The 17,946-nt window shown below is 38.8% G+C and overlaps 1 protein-coding gene across 9 annotated transcripts in view; it reads left to right on the top strand.

The window, feature by feature from the left end:
* The first annotated feature begins 1,398 nt into the window (after positions 1–1,398).
* Pias2 (protein inhibitor of activated STAT 2) overlaps positions 1,399–17,946 on the top strand; it is a 94,957-nt gene continuing 78,409 nt past the window's right edge. For 4 of the 9 annotated variants that reach the window (XR_006848210.2, XM_046428438.2, XM_046428437.2 and 1 more), the window contains exons 1-2: positions 1,399–1,551; positions 16,618–16,725. Coding sequence is in view for 6 of the 9 variants with exons in the window: in XM_046428438.2 (XP_046284394.1) it covers positions 1,528–1,551; positions 16,618–16,725 (132 nt within the window). In the remaining 3 variants the exon portion in view is untranslated. Of the gene's footprint in view, positions 1,552–12,237; positions 12,383–13,148; positions 13,168–16,617; positions 16,726–17,946 lie in introns of those variants that run through there. The other 5 variants (XM_046428439.2, XM_046428433.2, XM_046428435.2 and 2 more) reach the window with 5 other exon arrangements.

Genomic DNA, 17,946 nt, shown 5'->3' with positions numbered 1-17,946 from the left:
ATAGCATGTTTTTTCTTTCTCTTACTGGAGTCAGCAGGCCCTTGGAGGGACTGAAGCTCAAAACTCAGCTATTTATTGCAAATGTAGGCTCAGGTCAGGGTTTATGGTTAGCTTATGTATTGGTAGTTTAGCGGTAAAGACTCAAGTAAGGAGGCACTCTAGGGCCTACACTTACTATAACAAGGGGGATTTTAATTAGAATCGGTAATGTGAGTGAGGAAGCCAGTAGGTAGAAGCCAGATTAAACAGGGCCTTCTAATTCATAGTTATGCAGTCCTTAGGTGGTGGTGGTGGTGGTGGGTGTTTCCCATTCCCACCCACCTCAACCAGGAAATTTGAACTTGACTGTCCAGTTTGACTCAGCATCTTCTCTCATCCTTTCTGAAGAAGTTACACTTAAACTTTTAAAAGATGAACAGATCCAGAGAGCCAAAGGAGAACGGGAATTCTTGTCCCAAGGACCAACATTTCGAGGTCTTCAAACCTGCAGAGGTGGAGGGGAGGTCTGCTGGAGAACCTGGAAATTGTGCTAAATTGCTGGAATGAGTGGAGTGGGAAGAGGGGAAGAGACAGTAGGTAGGAGCCAGATTAAACAGGGCCTTCTAAATCATATTGTTATGCAGTCCTTCGTTGTTGGTGGTGGGTGTTTCCCATTCCCACCCACCTCATCCAGGAAATTTGAACTTGACTGTCCAGATTGACTCAGCATCTCTTCTCAGCCTTCATTAGCAGCTGGGGGGGTGGGGGCGGTATCAAGCTTCCTTCCACCCACTGGTCAATTCCTTCTTTCCTGGCTCTCAGATTTCCCTGATCCCTTGACTTTTTATCAGAGCCCTTCTGGGTGCTCTTATTTCACTTCGCCCAGTCCCACCCCTCGACTCTTAACTTTGCAGTCCCTGACATTCAGGCGTCCTTCAAGGCCAGGAAAAACCAGCCAAGTTAATACTTGAAGGACGTTAGCAATTTAAAGAGGTCTCACCCATGCAGCACCTTTAGTCGGAACAGTGGCTTTCCCAACACCCCACTTCAACTGTTCCGCCCCGACTACTCTGGGGATGGTTTTATTTGCAACTGTTTTCTCAGCGCACAGCCACCGAGGGAAGGGGACCGTTACAATCTTCCCGAATGTTATTATCACACGTCCCGGCCACGTCTCCAAACCAGGCCCTCCTCTGAGCCCGCAGGTAACACCGCAGACGCGACAGAGCCTTGAGAACCCGCAGGCGTCTCCACGGTAGTCCGGCGACGCGCGGCCGAGAGGGACCAGGCCGCGGCCCCGACGCCGGAAGCATACGGGGCGCGAGCGGGAGGGCGCAGCCGGCGCACAGGGGGCGGGGCTCCCGCGCTGGTCACGTGACGGCCCGGCGGCGGCAGCGGCGGCGGCGGTGGCGGTGGCCGCGGCGTCTTCAGGGGCGCCCAGTGCAGGATGGTGCTGGAGGCGGCGGCGGCCGTGGTGGCGGCGGCGGCGTTGTTGGCGGCAGCGGGAGGGGGAGCGGTGGCGGCAGCGGCGCCCACGGGTGGTATAAAATGGCGGATTTCGAAGAGTTGAGGGTGAGCGGGGGCGCGGGAGCGGGGACCGGAGGCCGCGGCAGAGGGTGGGGAGGGAAGCGGGGAAGCCGCAGCGTCGACGGCCGCCGCCTGCTTGTTTCGCTGGGGGGCCGGTTGGCGGAGCCTTGCGACCGGCGACCGAACGGGCCCGAGCGCGCGGGGGAGGGGAGCGAGCGGGCGGAGGACGCGGGCGGCTGGCCTGGGCCGAGGGCGGAGGACCGCACACCTGGCGCGGGGGCCGGGTACCCTCGGGAGGCACGTGGACCGACCCCTGAGCCTGTAGGGCCGCAGCTTTTGGTCCCCACCTTGGCAAGAGCTGAAGGTGTCCGTGGCGATTCAGAAGCCCTCATACTTGATACTCAGTTGTTGGAGGACCGTTTTCTGCGACGTGAAGTTGGCGTTTAGGAATTTTTCTCTCCTGCTTTTATGATTGAAGCTACCGATTAGTCAGATCTGTCACGAGAAAAGGCCTCTTCCTCCCACCCGTGCTTCCCATGTATTGGAGAGAAGCGTGGTCTTTTGGGAACACTGCATTCGTGATCGACCTTAAACCTTGATATTAGTGCGGTGGTTAAGAAATCTGCAAAGTCCATTTGTTTGGTCTATGCACTCCTTCTGCTCTTGAAAAGAAATAATTTTTCTTAGCCCTAGAATAAAGTCATAAGTTTATTGTTGATACCTCTGTATAGTAAGGGTTTGAAATGGAGTTGTTTGGGGTTAAGTGAAAAAAGATGATTTTTTTTTTCCCCACCAGATTGATAACCTTTAGAGAATCTGTAACTTAAACAAAACTGGATGGATTCCTGAGTTATTGGCAATATATGGGATGTTTGCAGATTGAACTACATTTTTTAAAAGTCAAGATTTCTAAGTAAAGATGAGTGTGAACTAAGATGAACTGCGACCCAGTTTGCATGAAACATACGTGTGATATCAGAGTTACTTTATCGAATTCGGCAAGATTCACTTTTGTATGTTTATTATTGTTTGGGGGATGGCGTGGGGAAAAGATGTAGTCTGGTTACGAATCCGGCAAGATTCACTTTTATATGTTTATTATTTTGGGGATGGAGTCAGAGAAAGATGTGGTCTGGTTACCTGGTAGTTTAGTGGAACATCAGCAAAGTACAATATCATTTTCCCTCCTGTTTCAAAAAGAATTGTTTTCCATTGAAGAGAAAAGTATGTTAGTGTATGTTATAACCCATATAATTTCAACATGATAAAGGATGTTCCTAGTTCATAAGTCTAAGGGTTTTAGTTGCTCAGTGCTTCAGCTGTGGCACTTTAAACACCTGTGGCAGGCGTCACCTCACCTTTGTAAACATGCTAGGCTTTGGATGGGTTGAGAAGACTGAACTTTGAAGTTAAATTTATTTTTATCTGCATTGTTGTCTTAACTTGTGTAGTAATAGTAACGGATGTAACTTTTCCTCCAACTTTTTTTTTTTTTAAGTGGGGGGCAGAAGGGATGGTGAACACTTTTCAGGATTTGTATTTAATTTTTTTTTTTTTTTTTTTTGGTCTCCGGAATTGAATCCAGGGGTGCTTAACCACTGAGCCATGTCCCCACCCCTTTTTACTTTAAGACAGGGTCTCACTAAGTTGCTGAACTTGTGATCTTCCTCCCTCAGTCTCTGAAGCCACTGGGATTACAGGTGTTTGCCACCAGGCCTAGCTTGTATTTGACTTTTATAGATGTTTTTGGTCAAAACTTAATATGAAGCAGAGAATTAACTTAATCTGTTTATGGCAGAAAGGGCAGTCAGTGCTTAGATCGTAGTAAATCCAGGAACTATCAAGTGGCGGAAACCAAAGACAATTTTTTTTTTCTTTTTGTGCCTCCCTTACTATCTTTTTCTCATTTGCTCTGTGGATTAACTTCAGATTCTTTTCCTGTACATCAGCTGTATTTGATCGAAGATGGTCCCTTTTTCAGTTCACATCAGGGTGAGCTAGTTAGGGACAAAGGGCAAATGCACTCCTGGGCCATGGCTCACAGCCTGACAGCCCTCTAACCTGAAGTCCCTCTAACTGCCTATACCAAATGTGCTTCATTTATCAATCCTGAAACAGTGCCAGGCATATCAATAATCAGGTCCTGACTTAACTCATAGGTTGCCCGCACAGGTTGAAGCACACCTAAAGTCCATGAACATATCTAAACTCAACCATTGCAAGCAGGCTATAAAGCTAGCTCCTTTCTCTTGTTTCAGAGAGCCAATCTGTCACTTTCTCTTGTGAGCTATCACTTCTTTTCAAAGTGGTGGCCCCAGTGAGGGCTGTGCTTGTATATTTAAACTTCTGTGACTGAATTTCGTTTCTGTTATGAGTCAGAGTTCCCCAAGTCCAGCATCAAGGCAAACAACAGATTTGGGAGAGTTTTCAGAGAGAGGGAAGTTTACTGGCTGAGAAGAGGCAGAAAATATTATCTACTCCTCTTTGTGATAGCTTCTCAGGCTAAACTGATATAACTGTACTTAAAGATTAACTGTATCCCATCTTTCCCCACTGTAAACAGTGATGATGATGGCTTATATCCATTATGATATAATGCTTGGCTTTGGTTTAGGTACTTCATGTATACATTCTATTCTCACAATTCTATAAAGAAATTAGGCACAGAGAGATTAAATAATCTTACAAGCTCACAGGTTGGCCTGGAAATACTGGGATTTTTAACCTCAGTCATTTAGCTTTAGTGTCCTTTGCCCTTTAAAGCCCCTGCTATATTGTTTGTTTAGGTTCCTTTAGGTCTAGCTGGAAATCCTAGCCATCTTCTTGAAATTTATGGATTAAATTAAATGATAATCACACACTTCTTATAGGACAGAAGGAAAGCTGACTAAAATACTTAGGAAGAGAAGGGGAAGAAGTATCTAGGACTCTCAAAATGATGGTCTCAGGTTCAGAATATTGTCTGATGGTCAGAGTGTAGACAGGTAATTTATAGAACCCGAAGAATTATGAGCAATAATTGTTTAGCTATCTTGTTGGCAGGAAATGGTCAGCTGATCTGGATGCCACATATCTGGATGCTGCTGATATTGCTGCTGGGAGTATTTTTGTTACCCTTCAGTGTCACTCCCTACAAATCAGTAAAGGACTGGAATAATTGGAACTCGTGCTGAATCTGTAGTGGAGGTTGGGAATTTGGGGAAAGTTTATTCAGTGTGTTTTAGTAGCTTTACTTTTTAGGCTTGGGAGGTTTATTTGATGAGACATTCCCTGTTTTTGAGATTGCTGTGTGAGCCGGTATTAGAGATATTGTCTGGTAACAGTAGAATATGGCAACCCTACACTGCCATTAAAGCTCAGTGTTCAGTAGAGTACCAGTCCACCTCTCTTCCTATTCTTCTGGGAGAGAGAATCTGAACTGCAGAGTTTGGATGATGATCCACTCCTGTTCTAATCTATAGCTAGGGGGTTAATAGTCATAGCATACAAACCTGACTTAGGAAGTGATCCCGATGGGTTGAGGGAAAGGAGGCAGTTCTCTGAGAAAAAAAGTTCTGGCATGTGAAATCAAAGATGATTATAATACTGCGTCATGTGTTAGAGATTTTCAAGGTGCCAGAGGAGCTGGATTGCAGTGGGATACTCTTGCTATGCTGGAGACTGAGGCAGGAAGATTTCAGTTCGAGGCTAACTTGGGCAATTTAGTGAGACCCTGTCTGAAAATTTTAAAAAGGGCTGCGAGTGTAACTCAGTGGTAGAACACATTCCAGCAAGTGTAAAGCACTGGATCCAATCCCCAGTACTGCAAAAAAAAAAAAAAAAAAGAAAGAAAGAAAAAAAAAAGTGCCAGAGAAAAAAATTCTTCAGTTCGCCAGCTACTTGTTTATAGCTCTTATGTTGTTAGGTCTTGAAGTGCAGGTTAGCTAGTTTGTGAATGGATAAGTTTGTGAATTATCTAGTTCTGCATTAATGTGGCACAAGATTTAATAGTCTGCATTTTGTCATTGCTGCCTTGCTTCCTCCCCTCAAAATAGTATAGAGGAGCCAAGCCCTGAAGTGGTGAAGAGGCAGAACAGTTGGGTTTTTGGAACCATATACCTCTTCAGCCAGAGCAACTTTTTTCTTTCTTTCTTTTTTTTTTTTTTTTTTTAATTGTAGTTGGGCACAAATCTTTGTTTGTTTGTTTTTATGTGGTGCTGAGGATTGAACCAGGGCCTCACATGTGCTAGGCGAGTGCTCTATTGCTGAGCCATAACCCCAACCCCCAGAGAGAGCAACTTTTTTTCTTTACTTGTTTTTCTCCTCCTGTTGGCATAATTTCAATACTGTGGGTTACTGGTAGCAGTCATTCTTACAAAGGTCCTTGTATTTAACCTGGTCAATTCACTCTCCTTGCCTCTTTCTACTCAACATTGGGGAGGGGGATCTATTAGTGACTTTTTTTTTTCCCTGAAAGGATCTGCTTATTATTTATCTTGTTCCTTTCACTGATTGAGAGCTTATTCTGTATGTGTGCTTTGGAAAATGAGTATAAAGATACATGCCAGAGTCTGAGTGTGTATTTGGGTTGATGAAAGAGCAAATGATTATGACTTTCTTCATAGCTGTGGGCAAACCAGTTTACCAAAGTAGGTAAGTTTGCTGTTGTGCCATAATTTCAATATCAGAGTTGGGTCTTTTTGGTATTGGGGATTGAACCCAGGAGCAACTTTTATCACTGAGCAACATCCCCAGTTGTTTTTATTTTTTATTTTGAGACAGGGTCTCTGGTATTATATGTGTACCATGCCTAGCTTGGTACTATATTTTATGAAATTGAACAATTGAGTAAAAATAATGAGTGAAATCAATTTGTATCATAATCCAAACTCTTCTGTATTAATGTTCATTTTGAATCCACTAGTAACATAGCTTTTTCCTAGACTTTCTGAAAAAATGTTTCAATACATATTTTTACAAATAAGATCTTTATGACTTTGCAGAAAGTAATATAAACCTACCATAAACATTCGGAGCACTCCATTTGGCTTTATATAGATCAGATTACTGATCTTGATTACATCAGATACCTTTTTTGTTATCAGCATCAAGAATTGATGATTATTAGAGCTGGCAATATAGATCAGTTGATAGAGTGCTTGCCTCACATGCACAAGGCCCTGAGTTCAATCCCTAGTACCACCACCAAAAAAAAAAAAAAAAGAATTGATGATTATCAATTGTGTGAACGGGGACAAATCAGTTGACTCTAATCTGGAAAAAAGATTTTATTTTTAATTCTTCTCCTCATCTGTGTATCTGTGTCTGTGCAGATAGTATGGAAAGAAATTCCTTTCCCATTAACTGTACTTCCTCTGTAACTGCTTTTAATTTTTTTTTCCCTGATAAATTTCAAAAGTTAAAAAGTAGTATCTTTTCATATTCTGATTTTTTTAAAAATTCTAAGCACTTTTGAATAAGAAATTTAGGTCATTTTCCACCTGTCCTACCTCTTTGATTTTTATTAGTTATATTTTTGTTTTTAATCTTTTTACTAGTTATTTCTAACTTTTTATAATAGTTTAATTATCTGTTTTTTAACCTATGAATTTGATAGCTCTTCAGTTTTCAATCTTTCTGGGAAAGATATAACACCCATCCATTTCCTATCATTTCTTCTCCCTGTATGCATCTTCCTACTCTGCTTTCTTGTGTCTACAGGAAGATTCTAGAACTTGGGTACTAATAATTGTCTTTTAAGTATGTATGTTGACATAAGTATTAGTCCCTATGGAACCAAGAACTGTGGATTCATAAAGGAATTTTACATCTATGCTATAAAGCTTGTGCTCTCAACAAGCTTGAGTGAGAGAGCTCACTGAAATTAAGTTTAAATTTTAAAAATTATTATTATAATGTGATATCATCTTGCAATCACTCCACCTTTCTTTGTAGACTTTCTGGCCTTTATTTTTAATTGGGAAGCTTGCTTTCCAAACCTCTTATGAGCCGTCATCCTGGGATTACTTTATATTGTACTCCTGGATAAAGAGTGTTCTCTTTTGGATCTTATGTCTTTTTATTACACATCTTCTTTATTTTACCAAAATGTAGTCTTGAGTAGTCGTTTCAGGAAGATAGGCTAAGTGATAAATTTCCTGAGTTCTTGAATGTTTGAAAATGGCTTGCCTTGGTTCCTCATTTAAGTCTTAGATACAGGATTAGTCATTGGGATACATTCTGAGAAACGCATCCATAGGTGGTTTCATCTTTGTGTAAACATTGTAGAATGTGCTTTAACAGTTTACTATATGTCTAGGCTATATTGTGTTTATACATACATATGGAATACCTGGTTACTTTTAGGTCCACGATGAACAGAACATGTGGTTAAATCAAGCACAGTAGAAAGTGCAGTCAAGAGAGGGAGAAGCAAGAGATGTGTATGGAGGGCTGCTGCTGGCATAATACAATATATTGTTTGTGGTACTTTTTTTTTTTAAATAAGTAGAAGTGTATCTAAAGTAGTGATTAAGAAGTATTTGTATAAAAGATGATGGGTTTATTATTTTTGACAAAAACACACATTTGGATCTTTACACTGTACAGAATCGGTTCTAGGTGGATTAAAACATCAGATGAAAAAGGTAAAAAAGACCCTGCAACTTTTATAAAATAATGGAAATATCTTCAGGTATTCTGAAAAATTTCAAGATTCAGAGCACTTTAAAGCCTGATAAACTCAACTACAGTAAGATTTAGAACTTCTCATCATGATGAATAGTTAAGTACATAAACAGTAGTATGTAGTGCATACAATTGTATGTGCTATATACTTTTATACAGCTGATGGCCTGGTAGTGCAGTAGGTTTGTTTATACCAGCATCAACACAAACATGAATAATACATTGTACTGATTTGTTATGATGTTTTGAAGTCACCAGACAATGGGGGATTTTTCGTCCCCTTTGTAATCTTATGGGACCATTGTTGTATATGCAGTTCATTGTTGATTGTAGTGTTCTTATGTGGAGCATGACTGTATAATTGTATAATAACAGTTTCTCTCTCTTCAGACACTGAAAAACTTTGCTTCAGGAATTTAAAACACTCAGTGTTGTTAATGAGAGATCTTTTGCAGATCTGATGGTTATTCCTTTGTGGTGACCTCATTTACAATCTTTATGATGACTTCCTTTTTTTGGTGTTAATGCAGTGTCTAGTGGTGGGCCTGTTTTCACTCCTCCAGGAATGTTTTTCAGTTCTAAGAATCTTCAGTACTACAGAATTACCTTATAATTTGATAATATTTCCCCTCTTTTTTTGTGTTTTTGGGAGATGTGTGCATGCGAGTGTGTTCTGAGGATTGAACCCAGGGCCGTGACACATGCTAAACTGGCACTCTACCACTGAGCTACACTCTCAGTCCTTCTGTGAGACTCCTGATAGGTGAATATTGGATAACTCAATATTGGAATGTTGATATTTTGTTTATATCCTGGGAGATTTCCTTGACTTTGAAGTTTTCTATGGAGTTTATTTCGATAATTATATTTTTTCTTTATAAGAGCTCTACCTTTTTTTTGGCGTGTGTGTGTGCGTGTGTGTGTGTGTGTTTGTTTTGTTTTAAGAAATGGCAACTCGTTTTGGATTTATGGGGAAAATACTTTGAATTTGTCTGAGGATGCTAATTTCTTCAAAAAGTTCTTAATTTTAATTGTAATAGTGGTTTATGTATTTAAGTATGACACTTTAATAGTCAAATAGTTGGTAGGTGCCAAAGATTATAACAAGTAAGATGTAAGTAAAAGTACATATGTGTACTCATCACCCCTTAACAGTTATTACAGAAGTTATAGTAGGGTGCCCTTCTCTGATCACATCCACCATAACCATGCCTGCCTTCACTAATTTGAGGGTAGCCACTATGCTGAATTTCAGATTCATCATTCTTGTCTGGCTTTATGTTTTTTTCATACCAGGGATTCAACACAAAGGTGCTTAACCACTTAGCCACATCACCAGCCCTATTGCTGGACAGCAGGGGTCTAATATACAACTGAATACACAGCCTATTTCAATCCAGCATCATCCAGTCACAGCAATTATACACAGCTTAACTTAATTATCATCATCTTAACCATTCCTTCTGGCAAAAATGCCAGGCGGCATCCAGACTGTGGCTCTCAACATCTCCCCCATTCTGTTTATTAAATAACAAGCATGTGGCTTAGGGACCATGCCTGTCTTAGGTTGTCCAATACTACATATGGTCCTTACCCGTCATTGAATGAGCTGACCTCAAGGCGTCAGCCTCCTGTCTTAGGTTGGTACCATTGCAATTGGATCTTAACCGTCATTGAGTACCGGCCCAGCATACAGCCATACTTGTGGATAGGCCTTTGCACCAGTGGGGGGGTGGGTGAGGTTCTTTGCCTCACCTCTGTTGGCCCCCAAATTTTAGCTGAATGACCATCACAAGCAGAAGGGAGGAGGATACCACCGATGACACCATCAGCAAAAATACCCCGGCACTACCACAAGTTGCTGCACCAGCAGATAGTTCACAATTATACAAGTGATACATAGTCCAGGCAAGTTCTGCAAGCAGTTCAAAGCAGAGGAATCCATCAGTATGTCCATTTCCTCCCAAAGCAAATTGACTTCTTGATTGAGCGTCACTTGTTGAGTTACATTATTCATTGATGCATCAGTTTATACAGTTTGTTGTGATAGCTATCACAGAAGCTGTAGTTTGGTTTTATCTTTGTGTTCACCAGCACTGGGATGAAGATAGGAATTCTGGCAATGATGGCCAAAAAAAAGAAAAATTATGTAGCATACCAGCAGGCACTAAGAAAACAATTTTCTGAACAATTTACATTATCCTGAACAGAATTATTAAATATAATGAAAAGGAAAGGTGAAAGTAAACAAACAGATCTGTTAACCTCCTTTTTTGTTCACATTTTAAAACAATCCTCAACAGCTGTTACCCAATTTAAATTAGACCATTTAAGTCACGTGAATAATAAAAAAAATTGGATCCATTTTTTCATGAGCGCTCCTCATATATGATATATGGACATACGCACATACAGGCATACAACACAAAACACAAGTGTGCACACATAATACAATACATACAACACATAACATAATAGTAAAGGCCTTGTAGCTTTTCACAGGTGAAATCTCCATTGCAATGTTTAAAAACTCCATAGTCAAAAAATAGAACTGATCAGAAAAAACATTAACCTAGGTCTGTATGAGCTCAAAAAATAAAATAGAACTTCATGATGTGGGAAAGGGCAATAATAAAATAGATATTGAAAAAAGCATCCTGGTTTCATTAGCCTCCAGGTGTGGGAGAACCACTGTCGCAGATGTAAGGATAGCCAAATTGGAGTTCTGGATATCAGCTGTTATGGATTTGAGCCAAATCATCATCTTTTTGGTCTGTAGAAATCGCTTTAGTTAGTCTCTCTGGAATCCAAATCGGCTGCTGTTCTCCCTGTGGAAACACACAAACAGACCTCCGACTCCAGACAGTCACTGGGTCAGGACCTTTCCATTGTCCAATTAGAATATCCTTCCAAAGTACCTTGGGCTTATGTACATTTTTTGGACACATGTGCCTTTCCGCAGCACTAAGCACAGATGAATCCAAATTTAAAAAGTTTAGAGTAAAAAGGGTATATTTTAAGTTTATCTTTGGGGGATGTATACCCCTTCTCAATTCCCTCTTTTTGCCTTAATAAGTACATTTTAATAGTTTGATGAGCTCTTTCACCTATGCCTTGTCCCTGTGGATTGCATAGGATTCCTGTTATATGAGTAATGCTAAATGATGAACAAAATTGCTTAAAAGAGGTAGAAGTATAGCCAGGGCCATTATCTGTTTTTAACTTGAACGTCCACAGTGGCAAAATTTTGTAAGCAATGAGCTATAAAATCTTTAGTTTTTTCTCTGGCATGAAGGGAGCCCATCAAAAATCGGAAGAAGTATCAACTGTAACATGCAAATATTTTAATTTTCCAAATTCTGGCAAGTGTGTGACGTCCATCTGCCATATATGGTTAGGTATCAGTCCTCTAGGATTGACTCCAAGACTAACTTGTGGTAAAAAGGTCACACAGTTTTGACATTGTTTTATTATTTGTCTAGCTTGTTCCTTAGTTATTTTAAAACGCTTTTTTAAAGTATTTGCATTGACATGGAGGGATTTAGGAAAACTTGTAGCTTCTTCTAGCGTAGAAAAAATATGTATGTCATGTGTAGTTTTATCTGCTAAATCATTGCCCAAACTAAGGGCTCCAGGCAATCCTGTATGTGCCCTGATATGTCCTATAAAGAATGGATCTTGTCTGTCCCAGATTAGACTGACTTCAAACTTCTCTCTTCTACCTTTTTCTGTTTTGAATGTCTGTATCCAATAGTTGTCTTGGCTTCTTGCATTTTCTATCTGAAATACCTTTACTTGACATTTTCAACCATTTTCTATCTTGTTTCTATCTTCTCGTTTTCTTCTAAGGTTTGTACATTCACCCTTAGTTGCTTTTTTTCCTCCTAGTTTTCTTTTGCTTCCTATTTTGTGGGTTTAAAATTCTTGTCTTCCTACATCTTCTCTATCTTTTCTTCACCTTCCTGTACTTCTGTCTTCAAAGTTTCCCACTTCAAATTTCTAATCTTCTTTCTCCAAATTGCTTTTATCCTATTATCTTCCCATTTTCATGTTTTTTTTTTTTTTTTAAGTAATGCTTTTAAGATTAACTAGGCTTCGGATGATGCAATCTTACCTCCGCTGTGGCTGTGAAGGCATCTTAACCACCTTCAATTTAACCGGTTGAATTCTCGCGGAGTTCCCGGAGAGTTCCAGCGGGGCCCGGTGGAGGGTGAGTCCTTGACTCCCTTGTAACACTTTATGCCTTCAAACAAATGCTTTTTTTAATATTATGCTCAGTTAAATTCTCACAGGGACAGTTGTTCTGAAATAGTCTAGTGAGTCACTGAGAAGAGACAGAAGCAGGAAAAGTCCTGTGGGTCTTATAGTTGTTCTTTAAGGAACTTTTTGGCTTATTGGTCCTCTCTACAATTTGAGAATCATATTTTCGAGTTTCTTTATCTGTCTCTGTATCTGTTTATCTGTCTGTTCCCCCCACCACATCTCATTTGGGTTTTTGCGTTTGAGAAATGCATTGAATCTGTAAATTAGTTATTTTTAAACCATGAGTATTGTACTCGCCATTTATTTACATCTATTATAGCTTTTTGTAACGTTCTATAATTTTCAATTAAGCTGTTGCAAATATTTTTTTAGATTTTATTTCTAGATACTTTAGAGTAAATCATAAATATTGTCTTTTTATAATTATATTTTCTACACTACTGGTGTTTAGAAGTACAACTGGACTTTGTATAACATCCTTGCTGCATTTCTAGTTGTGGTAAATTATCTATAGATTTTCTTTGGATTTTTCTATAGAGATAGTCCTATTTGTGAATAACGACATCTTTGTTTTTTCTGATTCTTGTGCTTTTTTTTTTTTTTTTTTTAATTCTTTTTCTTCTTGTCTTAATGTGCTGGCTAGGATCTTCAGTACAGTGTTGAATAGAAGCTGTGATGTGGGCATCCTGATCTTGGTCTTGATTTTAAAGGGAATACTTTAAAAGTTTCACAGTTAAGTATGATGCTTACTAAAGGTTTATTGTAGAGAGTCTTTGTAGGCTGAAGATTTTGCTTCCTTGGTTTGCTAACTTTTTTTTCAATCACAAGCTTTTTCTTCATCTTTTGAGACTATTTTCTTCTATACTCTATTAATAGAGTGAAGTACATTGGTTATTTATTTATTTATTTATTTTTTGTGGTCATAGGGATTGAACCTAGGGCCTTGTGAGTGCAAGGCAAGCACTCTACCAACTGAGCTATATCCTCAGCCCAACATTGGTTAATTTTTTAACTTACTTAGACAAACCTTCTGTTTCAAATATAAATTAAATGCTGATCTGTTTCTTTTTTCATTATTGAATTAAATTTGAAGATGCTTAATTAGGATTAGGATTAGGATTTTTATTTCAAATAATAAGTAACACTTGCCTAGAATTTTTAAAACATCTTTTCTCTTCTGGAAATGTTTATATGACATTAGAATGATGTATTTCTGAAATGTCTGATAGACCTTTCTTATAAAATTGTTAGTAATGCTGGGCTTTGGTGCACGTGCCTGTAATCCATGACTTGGGAGGCTAAGGCAGGAGGATTACAAGTTCAAGGCCCGTCTCAGCAATTTAATGAGGCCTTAAGCAATTTAGTAAGACCCTGTCTCAAAATAAAATGGGTTGGGGATTAGCTCAGTGATAAAGCAACCCTGGGCCACAGTACCATGCCCCCTCCACCCCCCAATTGTTACTAGGCCTCCTGTGTGCCATGTAAGCACTCTACCACTGAGCTATTTTCCTAGCCTCTAGTGGTTTCTTTGAAAGATGCTTCTTAACTACTGATATAGTCATTTTGATTATATTGTTTATATTTTCAATTTTCAAACCTGTTTTGGTAGGTTATAAGAATTTGTTCATTTCATACACATTCTTTTTTTTTAATGTTTATTTATTTATTTCTATGTGGTGCTGAGGGTTGAACACAGTGCCTCACACATGGTAGGCAAGCACTCTGTTACTGAGCCACAACCCTAGCCCCTTCATATACATTCTTGAATTTATGGTATTAAGTTGTTAATCTCTAATTTTGTAGTACTGTGTAAGTAATATCCTCTTGATCTTTTTTTTTTAACACCTTCTTATTTTAAGCTAAAACTTCGCAAATTTTGAAGACTTTGGAGAATAATTTGCTTTGATTATACTCTTTAGTGTATCCTTTTCCCATTTCATTGGTTTCTCTTTATTTTTTCATGATTCTTATTTTCTAATAAGTTGAATGCCTTTTATTAGCTTCAACATTTTAGTATAGACTGACTTTTTTTCTTTTTTCTTTTTTATGGTGCTGAGGATTGAACCCATGGCCTTGTGTGTGGAAGGGAAGCACTCTACAAACTGAGCTATATCCCCTTAGTATAGACTTTTAAGACCAAAGATGTTTTAATATTGCCTTTTCTGCATCACCCAAGTTTTGATGTGTAGTACTTTCCCTTGCACTTTTCTATTTTTTCCCTATGAATTCTTTTTTTTTTTTTAAAGAGAGAGTGAAAGAGGGAGAGAGAGAGAGAATTTTTTAATATTTATTTTTTAGTTGTCGGCAGACACAGCATCTTTGTTTTGTATGTGGTGCTGAGGATCGAACCCGGGCCGCACGCATGCCAGGCGAGTGCGCTACCGCTTGAGCCACATCCCCAGCCTCCATGAATTCTTATTTAAAAAATTTAATTTCCAAGCATAGGGAGTTCCTCTAGTGAATTGTTATTGATTTATGCACACAGCATTGTGGCCAGGCAGCATGGTCTGTATGATACCATTTCTTTGAAATCTGTTGAGACGATGTGGTTAATTTTTACAATTTTTTTTGTTTGTTTTTTTGATACCTGTATTGAACTCAGACACTCAACCACTGAGTTACATCCCCAGCCCATTTTTGTATTTTATTTAAAGACAGGGTCTCTCTGAGTTGCTTTTAGTGCCTTGCTAAGTTGCTGAGGCTGGCTTTGAACTCAGGCATGATCTTCCTGCCTCAGCCTCCTTAGTTGCTGGGATTATAGGCATGCTCCTCTGCGCCTGGCTAATTTATATAATTTTTGTCAGTATTTTAATTATGTTGCTAAAACCTTATGTCATTGTTTTTTAGAGTTATGTTCATTTTCTATTGTTTTACTCAGTTTTGTCTTATAGTTCTAGCAACAGATAAAAATGTTTTGTTATTAGAACATGAAAGTTTAAATCTATTCTATTTTCCTGCTGAACTGAAACATTTTTGTTGTTGTTGTTACTCGAGATTGGACCCAGGGTGCTTAACTGCTGAGCCACATCCCCAGCTCTTTTTAGAATTTTATTTGGAGATAGGGTCTGAGTTTCTTAGCGCCTTACTGAGTTGATGAGGCTGGCTTCGAATTCAGGATCCTACTGCCTCAGCCTCCCAAGCTGCTGGAATTATGAGTGTATGTGTCCCTATGCCCAGCCTGAAACTTTTACTCTATATACTAAATATGTACCTAGGAATGGCTTTGATTTAAATACTGGTGTTATTAATTAATATATCTAGATTATATGTCTTTTGGGCAGTTAATTTTGTCTGATTTTGAAAATTCTCTCTCTGTACATTTGTGTTATTTTGATCATATGTCTTGTGAATATCATGCTATTGAATTAAAAAAATTAACTGTCCAGATACTCTTGGTCTTTGTAATTTTAAATTATTTTATGAAGATAATTGTCAGTTCACTTACAGTTTCAAGAAATAGTAGAGGCATCCCATGTACTCTTTATCCAGTGTCCCTAGTTGGTGACATCTTGCAAAACTGCAGTACAGTGTTAAAAATCAGGATATTGGCACTGACAGGATGAAGATACTATTTTTTATCTGCTTAAGAATCCCTCATAGTATATTTTAGCCACCCTCAACCCCTACTTTCTGGGAAACATGAATCAATCTGTTCACTTCGGTGATTTTTGTCTTTTCAAGAATGTTACATAGGCTGGGTATGGTGGCCCATGCCCCAGTGACTTGAGAGGCTGAGGCAGGAGGATCACGAGTTCAAAGCCAGCCTCAGCTGGCTAGGGATGTGGCTTACTGGTTAAGCGCCCTTGAGTTCAATACCTGGACCAAAACAAACAAAAAGAATGTTACATAAATTGAATCATATAGTATGTAGCCTTTTTGATTTCACTCTTTTCATTCAGCAGAATTCTTTGGAAATTCTTCTGGGCTATTATGTGTAAAAGGTTGTCCCTTTTTATTGCTGAGTTGTATTCAGTGGTATGAATTTACTACTATCCATTTGTTGTTGAAAGACATCTGAGTTTATAGTTTTTTGCTTAGTTGTCAATAAAAGTTTTGTTCATAGGGTATTCTAATTTTTTCTTAAACTTTAATTTCTCTGGGATAAATGCCTACGAGTGCAATTACTGCATCTTCTGATTGTTTTATGTGTAGATTTTAAAGAACTTGCTAAATGTTTTCCAGAGTTGCTGTACCATTTTCATCCCTACCAGCAATATATGGAGTGATCCAGTTTCTCTACATCCTTGCCAGCATTTGGTGTTATCACTGTTTTTCATTTTAGCCATTCTGGTAGGTATCTAAGTGATAACTTAGTGAGGTTTTAATTTGCATTTCCCTAAAGGCTAATGATGTTAAACATTTTTTATTGTGCATATTTGCCATTTCTATATCCCCATTGATGAAATGTCTCTGCATGTCTTTTGTCCTTTTAAAATATTTTTAATTTTTTTTTCTGTTGTATTCTGAGAATATCAATATATTCTAGATACTAGTCTTTGTCAAGTATGTAGTTTGCAAATGTCTTCTGAGCCTCTTGACTGCCTTTTCATTCTTTTAAAGGGGTCTTTTGCAGAGTACAAGTTTTAATTTTGATACAGTCCAATATATCTTTTTTCCCTGTTATTAATCATAGTGTCAAGTCGAAGAACTCTTAGAATAGACCTACATCTTAAAGATTTCCCATTAAAATTTTTTTGTAGTTATATTTTTACTTTTGTCTGCAATCCACTTAGAGTTAATTTTTGTAGAAGTTAGGAGACTTAGATGGTAGTTTGTTTTAAATCTATAGATGTTGTTTTTAGTATCATTTGTTGAAAGCCATCTTTATTTATACATTTGATACCTTTGTCAAAATTATTTAGGCATATCTGAGTAGTTCTATTTCTGGACTTTCTATTTTGTTCCACTGAGCTATGTATCTGTCTTTTCCTTAATATTACACAGCCTGATTACTGTAGTTAAGTTACAGAATAATACATGGACTGGTCTCCCCACTGGGTCTTGGGGTTTAAGCCCAGCGCCTTGTGCCCCCTATCACTGAGCCACATCACTAGCACTTTTTTTTTTAATATTAGTTGTTGATGGACCTTGATTTGTATGTGGTGCTGAGATTTGAACCTAGTGCCTCACACATGCTAAGCAAGTGCTCTACCACCGAACCGTAACCCTTGCCCCTCACCAGTACTTTTTTAAATTTTGAGACAGGGTCTTGTCAAGTCTTTGGGGGCCTCACTAAGTTGCTGAGGTTGGTCTCAAACTTGTGGTCCTTCTGCCTCAGTCTCCTAAGTCACTGGGATTGCCAGTGTTCACCACCATATCTAATTCTTACTGGGGTTTGGATAGGTACTATGTTAAACCTGTGTATCAATTTGGGGAGGACTGATATCTTAACTGTGTTAACTAATCATGAAATTATGTTTTTGCTTTCCCACAGCCTCTTGATATTGTCTTGAAATTTTTCTTAAATAAATTTTTTGGGGGGTTTAGGGGGAGGTACCGGGGAATGAACTG

This window comes from Marmota monax, unplaced genomic scaffold (assembly GCF_021218885.2).
Source record: "Marmota monax isolate L192 unplaced genomic scaffold, Marmota_monax_Labrador192_F-V1.1 WCK01_AAM20220418_F8-fsc00031, whole genome shotgun sequence".
Lineage (NCBI taxonomy): Eukaryota > Metazoa > Chordata > Mammalia > Rodentia > Sciuridae > Marmota > Marmota monax.
The sequence above is the reverse complement of the archived record's forward strand: the minus strand, read 5'-3'. Positions and strand labels throughout refer to the sequence as shown.